This window comes from Helicoverpa zea, chromosome 4 (assembly GCF_022581195.2).
Source record: "Helicoverpa zea isolate HzStark_Cry1AcR chromosome 4, ilHelZeax1.1, whole genome shotgun sequence".
Taxonomy (NCBI): domain Eukaryota; kingdom Metazoa; phylum Arthropoda; class Insecta; order Lepidoptera; family Noctuidae; genus Helicoverpa; species Helicoverpa zea.
This window is the reverse complement of record NC_061455.1, coordinates 7465740-7475357: the sequence shown is the minus strand read 5'-3', so window position 1 is coordinate 7475357 and position 9618 is coordinate 7465740. Positions and strand designations below refer to the sequence as shown.

The following is a 9618-nucleotide window of genomic DNA, read 5'->3' as shown; positions in this document are numbered from 1 at the left end:
TGAACTTATACTTTATCGACTTGCGTAGGTACTTACCACTACCCGGATAAATGCATAGATAGGTATTAAACCTACCAGGAACAATCCAAGTGAATACGCTTTTACGGAAACTACTTGTAGGCGAAAAGATTCATAAGAAATTATTATTTTATATAAAATTTTTTGAATTTACGTTTATATTTTATAATATTTTGACATTGGGTTGCTGCACTGCGTATTTGATGTGCTTTGACGGTAACCGGCTGAACCGATTGAAATCAAATTTAACTACACGGCGAGGCGAGAAGGCGAGGTAGGTCTGTACAGTTATTGGCACGGATATTGAGCCCTGACCTTCACCTGCGCAGAAGCGATTTATTGGTTTATTGCCTTATGTGTACAGTGCGCAAAGCGATCCCCACTCTTCCGCCGAGAGCTCAATATCCGTGCCGATAACTATATAGGACACAGAATACCTCCAAAATGGCCGGAGAGAGTTGCTATTGTTGCTATATAGTAGCGGGAGTCTGTTTCCTTAGGATCAGGGTCAATCGAAATAATAATTAATAAATAAATTAATAATAAAAGTATTATTAATAATAGTGATAGTATTCATTTAGATTAAAAAAAAAACATTTAAAATAGTACCTACTCCATCTATATCAGTTATAAAGTCAAATAAGTTTAAGTATTCAAATTAGGCATTACATTAAGCGCGTGGGCTGGTACTTGGTAGGGTAAACAAAAAATCTTTGTTCAATTAGACCTGCGATGATGCTGCGTTGTATCCAACAACCAATAAAGGTATACGTTGAAGTAAACTGGCAACAAAAAAACTCTCAAGTGACAATCTGTCTTCCGTCATATAACATTATGTCATTTTAGATAACCTCAATGTGATTTAGCTAGCATCCAAAAATAAGAAGCTTTCGATTTAAAGTGTATTTCTAAAAGAAAAATGTTAAATACACTTCGTGGGGCTTTGACAGCCAACTTACAATTACAACAGATAAGATGTGCACATAGAATAAGAGGCAAAGCTCCCATTTTCTGCCGCACTATAAAGGAGCGGTTGGACGAACTTAACTATAAAGATGAATTGTATACAACAAGAATTGATATTGGTTTACCCCGAGCGAAGTAAGAAATACATTGCAATTATTTTTCGAAATTAAATTTACCCTTTTGATTCCTATTTGGTATCTTTTAACTGTTTGGTAAAAATAGTTACAACAAACCACTATGAACCCATTTCATTTCAACATGTTCCTTTATTTTATAACGCGTTCCTGAATTGAACAGTCTCAGACATAAAACAATTTTGTAAAGCAATGCTTTCTTAACTTGAAAATAAATAACAATAACAATTATAACCCATTCCAGAAAATCAACAGAGGGTAAACGCATATCAAGGTTAGATCATCTTAAGAAAAATAAGGCAGACAAGGAGCTGGAGCAGCTGGCACGCAATAACAAATTGGAAATTGATTTAAATGAAGCAAAGAAGGAATGGCTCAACACATTGGGTCCCCAGCATAAGAAACAAATTGCTGATCACTATGGTGTATTTGAACATTTATATGGAGAAGGATACTTTGTTCCATATTTGAATTTGGAAGTATTGTATGATCTGAAAAATGGTTCTTATCTTCCTGTTTATACTGGTAATGAAATAAAACCAGCAGAAGCTCTAGAGTATCCTATTGTTAACTATGAAAGTGATGATAGTACTCTGTGGACACTGGCTCTTACAAGCTTAGATGGTCATTTAACAGAAAGCAACAAAGAGTATGTGCACTGGCTAGTGGCCAACATCCCTGGTAATGCTGTAGAGAAAGGTGATACAATTGTGGATTACTTGCGCCCCATACCTCTGAAAGGCACTGGGTATCACAGATATGCATTTGTTCTATACAAGCAAGAAGGGAAATTATCTTATGATGTTACAAAAGGTAATTCTTGCTTTATTTAAAATTCAAGGTTTTTAAGTAACATAGTAAATTAATAGTGCTTTCATTATTTTTTCTGTTACTTATATAACAGTGGGATTTTTTTAGTAACTTCATCGTCACCACTGGAAGACAGGACATTTGTGACGAGAGAGTGGTACCAAAAGTACCAAGATGAGATAACTCCTGCTGGGCTAGCATTTTTCCAAACCAACTGGGATGCTACAGTTAGAGAGTTCTTCCATGATGTGCTGCAAAGCAAGGAGCCAGGTAACTGTTATATCTTTACTATGTATAATTATATTGGTCTGTTAGCTAAGGTTGTGGTTTTTGGCTACATTAAAACAAGCCTTTACCTACTGGTGCTTTTTCTCCTATCAAGATAAAATTAAGTATGACAGAAAGTTTTACAGCTTTAATTTAAATAAAATAAATGAGCAACTTACTTTTGAAATAGTCTGTAAATAACTAAATCTGGCTAGAACAAAAAAACATTAATGTTGACAGCAGTTTTGCTCAACTAAAATGATAATCACTTTTTTTCAGTTTATGAGTATGATTTCCCTAAGCCCTATCACAGGCCACAGGAATGGTTTCCCCGAAGAAAGGCATTCAACATATACATGGATAAGTACAGGGATCCAAAGCAGATTAACAAGGAGTATTTATTACGCAAGTTGAAGAATGAGGATCCTTTCAAGACGCCTCCACCGCCTCTCCAGTTCCCCAATGCCCAACCGTTCCCTAAAAACATGCCATCATGGTTGAAACTTCATGAAGAGAAGATACGGATGGGATGGGGTAGAATTAATGAGGTTTAGATATAATAAATGTATTAGCTAGAAATATAATTGTTTCATTATTTTGAAAGTTTAATCAATTATCTAGTTTATCAAAAATATATGGCAAATCCTCCATTGCAAGTCTATACCCAAAACTATCTAATTTAGGGAGTCCAAAAGCTTGGATGGTTTACAAAAATAACATTGCTTAGTATGTCTACGCCGCACGAGTTAAAATAAAACAAACATTATTTCCATTACGAACTTTTATTAAACATTAAAATATAAAACTAACTTTCTTAAATCAGACCAAATTTTAAACAATGTGCAAAGAAATGGGTTTTTCTTGAAATTGCGTAAACTTCTAAATATAGTTACATCTAGTACAGTCTGAGCATCATTAATTTTCCAATAAAAAAATAATCAGAAATAGTATGTTGTCTGTAATAACATTCTATAGGTTTTTTCCAAAATATATTAAAAAAAAAACAGACATTAGAAAGTTAATCATAATTTAATTTTGACTCTATTTATATGGCGTAACGAAAACTAAATACTTAAGTAAAATATTCAGAATACTTAGTTTCAATAAATGCAACCAGATTTGATGGTAATAAATTTTATATCATGTGCTTGTTGAGAACCTAGTACACACGTATTATTTAAATTTTGAGGCCCAATATATTATATACGCACCATATAGCGACTAGTTGCTGCTAGCTAGCTTTGCACTACAAAGGTTTGCCAAATCTACAAAAGAAAACAATCTGAACAAAAATAATTCTTAAAGAATGCTTAAAATATACACATGGGTTTATGTTTTCACATAGATAATTATGATACCCACTCCATATTATAAGTGTGTTATACAGTATTTTATATACCTAGTGAATTTGCAACTCTGATTACTAATTTGATACCAAATATTGCATAGGCGATGGTGTAATCTAGTCAAGACCAACGTCGTCATCTGTGGGAGCCTTCGGCCCTCCCGCTCCTGGTGCGGCGCCGCCGAAACCTGGAACAGAACGTCAAATTAAAATATTGCCGTAAGACTAATAAAAAAATTTAAAAAAATATTATAGCTCTCATTAAACAAAATTGCCCCTGTCATTGCGATCTTGATGTTTGTCAATTTGACTGTTGCCAGTCATTAGTAGTCTACCTAGGATGAGCCAAGTTATATTTGCAATAACTTGGCTCATCCTAGGTAGACTGAAGTAAAAGCTTGTAAAAAAGAAAAACATACCTGGGAATCCGCCAGCTCCACCTTTTCCGAGTTTTGTTTGCAATTTTTCTATAACTGCAGCAATCTTGGGATTATTCTGATACTTGACGAAGTTAGCCGGGTTAGACGAAACATCTTGGAATGCTGCGGCGACCTCTGGGTCCTAAAAATAAGAAATTCAATATAAATATTGATTCTCTCAAAGCTTTGCTGATTGCAAGTGTATGAGCATGGCACTCGTGCACATTTCAAAAGACAACTGTAGCTTTTGTATTAATGGTGAGACGGTGCACATAACGCTTAAATGATTAAGTTGAAGAGTTCAGTTTCAGTACAAATATTCAGCAATATTGAATAAACAACTTCATTACTCACTTCATACTCATTTGGTCATGTAATTATTTTTAAACCCACACCTACAAGAATGTTAAACTCGCAATTACCTGGAATGCAGACATGATCTCCTGATCAAACAGGAGGTTGCTGAAGTCCTGAGGGTTGAGTCCTGCTGGGAAGCCGCCGCCGCCCGCGCCTCCGAAGCCTCCGGCTCCCGGGAAGCCACCCGCGCCAGGGAAGCCACCGGCACCGGGGAAGCCACCAGCTCCAGTGGGCGGGGCGCGAGCGTTGGCTTCAGCTTGTGCACGCGCGGCGCGAGCTCTGGCCTCCTGAGCTTTACGAGCCCTGCGCAGCTTTTCGCGATGCTGAAATAATGTAACGATTTTCTCTTTTGTTACAAACGCCTACATTTGTTGGGATTATAATGTGATGTCTCATTTAGGTAATATACCACACTTATTAATTAAAGAGGTTGTTTTGATAAACAGATTAAAAAAAAAGTCGTTTGCAGCACATTGGGGCACATAAATCAAGCAGTAAGTACATACTTCTCTCTCCTCCTTCTTGCGTTGCACACTGAGCTTGTGTTGGCGCAGTTTCTCAGCATTAGGTTTGACCTCGCTCAGCCATTCATTGGTTTGATCATCATAGTCAATTTTCAGAGATTCACAGAGATCATGAGATGCTTCCTCGAACTTGCCCAGTAACCTGTGAAGCGATGCTTGACATTAATGTTACACTCTGAGGAATACTGCAATTTTGTGTTTTTTATTTTTATATTACTCCAAAGAAAAACCTAACATTATAATATCTGATAATAATATTATGAGTTTCTGATCACAGAATTAAATGGATGATATGCTAGGCTACTGCAATAATTTTAACATTAGTGTGAAAATGTTATGTATTTTTATTAACACGTAGATGTAAATTGCAACCTGTGTCATACATTTTTGTAACATTCAGTTTTGTAAAGGTCGTAGAATATTCCTACACTATGATTTAAGGACAAAGTCACCTGTAAGCACGTCCACGGAATTTGTAAGCAGCGGCGCTGTCACAGTTGAGTTCCAGAGCGCGAGTGCAGTCTTTGATGCAGGCATTTGGTTTGTTCATCTTAAGATATATCTGTGGATAAAATATAAACATAGATATGTTTAGCATGGATATACAACGGGACTGATGAGTACTTTGTACAGCATACAATGAGAGAACTTCGGTACAATTAAAATGTCTTGCATGTAGGGCTGCCATCTCGAATTTCGGCAAACCCGGACAAATATTAAAAAAAACACGGACATTTGGCGTAAAACGCATTTTTTCCCCGAACAAGTACGATTTTTTTTAAACAATATAATGCCTAATTTGTACTCCATTTACTATTAACATATACTTAAATTCAATGTGGTGATTACTTACATGAAAAGTGTCAGGGTTTTCCCTGGACACTTCTTGAAACCCCGCCCAGACAGCCCCCGGACGGCCTCGAAACGAGGACAAATCCGGGGAAACCCAGACGGATGGCAGCCCTACTTGCATGGCAAGCGGTTGTAATTACATTAAAATTAATCAATGTCAAGAAAAGAGCTTCAGGTTTACAAAGAAACAGAAATAATAAGATTTCAACAAGATATGTATAACTTGTATTATACCTGTCCACGTTTAGCAAAAAGTAAAGCACTCTGTGGGTTGAGCTCAATAGCTTCATTGTACAGTTTGATGGCTTCATCATACTGTTGCTCAGAGAAAGCCTTCATGGCCTGAGACCTCTTCTCATCGGACTGGTCACGTTCCTCATCGGTCACCTCTTTGGTCTCATCTCCCATAACCTGAGCACTGTCCACCGTGTCTGCATCTATGACACCTGTGTGAAATTAAAAAAAGGTTCTTCATAATTGAATTCTTAAAGTAAATTGAATAATAGAGTTTGGAATATCTATGGTTGCATAGTGTAGTTTCCTTTTCTTTCACATTTATTTTATTTACTACTGATTCACTTGCATCCCATGGGAACTACAGCTTGTATTTGCTGAGTAATATATAGCCTTCGTCACTCGGGGACAATATATATCTTCAAAAACAGTCAAATCCGCTTGGAGCCTTTAGAGCACAAACAAAGAAAAAAAGTTTTCTCTTTATTAATATAATATAGATTATTAACAAAGGCACTCCATTGTAAATAACTTGAGATGATTTATTAGTGGCGTGGCAGTTATTGTACATTGTTTTTATAACAACACAGTTATCTTGTCCACAGACATGTTATGACATAGCATTGTTGATAATTTTATTTGTAATTAAATAAAATTTCATTTTAATAAGATCAACACTTAAAAGGATGCAAACTGATTAAGAGGGAATTGTTGGTGCTCTCAGGGGAAGGTCCACATTTAGCAATGGCCAGCAACAGTCTGATATAACGATGATAGCTTAGAGACTGCATTACTCAGAATATATTCAAGGTACATTTTAATCTAGTATAGCAAGCTGCATCTGTATGATGGCGTAACTAACAGATATTGGTGGCAAATATTAGTACAAAATGTTTACCTTCCATGTCCAATTCCACATCAGATTCTGCCGAGGACTCTTCACCGGATGAGGCAGCAGCTGCTTCCTCAGAATTGTTGTTTGATGCATTGCTGTAACTACAATAATTCATATTAACACATTTATTTTTACTGAACCAGAGGTGAAGAAACTAATATTTAGCTAGCAACATTCTATTTAGAAGTTTTAAAATTGTGCATGTGTTAGCACAGCACATTATGATAATCTCATAACTGACTATAGGGCTGTAGGATTATAATAATATTGGTTGGATTATGAACACCCAGACAAACCCGTCCTGGCTTTGCACAGCTGCAATACTATGTAGTCAAGTTTTTTTCTTAATAAAATATTTTATACTTCATGATAAGATTGATTTTATTTGAATCACTAAAGTATAGCTAATAAAGATTCAAAGTTTCATGTGCAGGTCATTAAACAGTGTAGACAGAGGTCCATTGTTTTCGTGCATTGGTTAATTATTGCCATACATAATCATAAGTTATATGATTTCCATATCACAATGTGAACGATAAAGAGATGGACTCCTTCATTGGTGGAATGTGAAACGCAATTATGCTTTAAACATAGCATTTTATTTAACATACCAATATAAACTTGGGATTTAAATGCCTGTATGATTTCTGTGAAAATTCAAGCAATTGCTACAAGTATTGGTTGAAGAATAGGCTAGAGACGATGGTATTACATTAATATTACAGTTTATACTTACTTATCTCCTGATGGGGTAAAATTCTTAGCACTAGGTGTTGGGCCGGGAATCGTGACACCCAGTGAAGCCAGATATTCTTTAAAGAAAGCTAATTTTGGATGGTGTATTATCTGCGGTTCGCCTTTGCAAAACTCTACAAATGCTTTCAGCTGCGTCAGTTGCTCCTCGTTGAATGGACAACTCATTTTTCTTGACTATCACTGATAAAGCTGCCGGCAAAATGAATAATTAACACAACGAAATATAGCGTCACAAACCTATATTTTAAGATTTCAAGTTGAACTGCGAACAATACAGGTAAAGAGAGTATGGTTATACGTGTAAAATAACAATAATTTTCTCACTTTCTAATAAAATACTAGGAAACCGCACTGCAAAGACCGCATAAAACAAATAAATTGACACTTCGTCGGATACGGAATTTTCTCGCTTCTTCTACAACCACAGATAATAATATGCCCAATTTATTTAGGCATTTATGCCGAATCATTGATATTTTTCGTTTTATTTTGTAAACATTTCGATGTTTGCTGTTATACGGTACTAAAACCATTTTTTTTTTTAATGTAAGTTGTTTTGTTTGTTTTCATGATAAACTGATAGTCATGGGTGTAATTATATCTAGATATTGGTCCTATGACGGACGGACAAACCTACTTCTCTAATTCTCTTGCTATGATTGCTGATTGCGAACTCGCGAGAAACAGCTTGTATAAATAGAATTCCTTAGACAATAACATAAAAATAAGTCGAAAGTAACAGCAGTAGCGATATCTGTCGAAGTTCTTTTGATGCTCCTTTTATAGCAAACCTGTGATGCAGTTATCGAGGGTTGATCCCGTCGTCACAACAACTCACTTTTGTGACACATTAACTTAAACACAGATGGCAGCAGCGTCCATCTGTGGTTTATAAAATCACTAGTTTTTGCCAGTGGTTTCATCCGCTTTCCAAGGGAACTAGGTACTTCCCAGACGGATAAGCCTGTATGTTACTCTGATATTTTGCCAGTTGTTTTTAAATGCTAGGTATCACGGGTGTCGCTAAGGGGAACTTCTTCACGTACCCGGATAAAGTATAGCCTATGATAGGTACACAGGAATACAGCTTCCCAACGTTGAAAGAAAACCACTTCGAAACTCTGTTCAACTAAAATGTTAGCATGAAAATAGAAAAGAGTCATAATAGAATATAAAAATGGTAATCGTCTCCTGTGTTATTCCGAATTCTTTTATTTTCGACACGTTCAGGGGTCGAGTCGGAAAGCACTCGTCCTTTATGCCACATAGCTTTATAATGAATGGTATTATTAGGGTACATTTGCCGCTTGTTGGGCACTGCTATAATAAACGTTTCCAGATTTATATTTACGAATGTTGTTGTTTACTTTAATAACATATGAATATAGTTTAGATACGTATACAATATTTATTTCATAGCTATAGTTTATTGTAAAAAAGTATATACCTAAAGAAGAAAACCTGTACAAACTAGGCTGATTTCAGCCTAATTTGAATAACAGTGGCTGACTAATTGACTGTTGCGTGTTGCACGGAGCAAATAAATTGTTTCTGATCAGGAAACCTGGATAGGATAGGTAGGTACCTATCATGTGTTATTGATATCTAATAAAATTAAGGTATAAAACAACCCTAATAAAAACCGGAGATCCACAAAAGTTATGGCACATAATATAAGACAGTTAACTATTTTGAAAATAAATAGGTGTCTTTAAACGTTCTTGATAAATTGCTCTTTATAATGTTCCTACATTTTATTAAGTTAGAGTGATACTTAGAAGCAGAAGGTAGGTACTTAATTGTTAAATTTTGTTGGAAATCTAGATAGAGCCTTGGTAAGTTAATGAAATAAACTTATAATTATATTTTTGATTAAATACTTTTGTTGAACAGCCATCGATCTAAAACCATGTTAGTAGGAAGTAGGTAGGTACCTTATCTAATTAGGACATTAGGTAATCAAAAACCGAGAATTTCGTCAAAATACTAGCTAAATATTGGTGTTATGTAGCTACTCATATAAAAACTCAATACCTAACTA

The 9618-nt window shown here is 35.5% G+C and overlaps 2 protein-coding genes across 2 annotated transcripts; one reads left to right on the top strand and one right to left on the bottom strand.

Moving 5' to 3' along the window:
- Positions 1 to 750: 750 nt before the first annotated feature.
- LOC124629780 (39S ribosomal protein L38, mitochondrial) lies at positions 751 to 2774 on the top strand. Its single transcript, XM_047163319.1, has 4 exons — positions 751 to 1119; positions 1363 to 1931; positions 2037 to 2198; positions 2475 to 2774. The coding sequence occupies exons 1-4, from the start codon at positions 938 to 940 to the stop codon at positions 2747 to 2749; spliced, it is 1188 nt and encodes a 395-aa protein (XP_047019275.1). The 5' UTR covers positions 751 to 937; the 3' UTR covers positions 2750 to 2774.
- A 187-nt stretch (positions 2775 to 2961) lies between these two features.
- Positions 2962 to 8035, bottom strand: LOC124629778 (hsc70-interacting protein-like). Its single transcript, XM_047163318.1, has 9 exons — positions 7902 to 8035; positions 7558 to 7766; positions 6825 to 6922; positions 5927 to 6138; positions 5293 to 5402; positions 4823 to 4982; positions 4382 to 4639; positions 3960 to 4101; positions 2962 to 3728 (listed from the first exon to the last, which is right to left on the bottom strand). The coding sequence occupies exons 2-9, from the start codon at positions 7740 to 7742 to the stop codon at positions 3658 to 3660; spliced, it is 1236 nt and encodes a 411-aa protein (XP_047019274.1). The 5' UTR covers positions 7743 to 7766; positions 7902 to 8035; the 3' UTR covers positions 2962 to 3657.
- Between the last annotated feature and the right edge of the window lie 1583 nt (positions 8036 to 9618).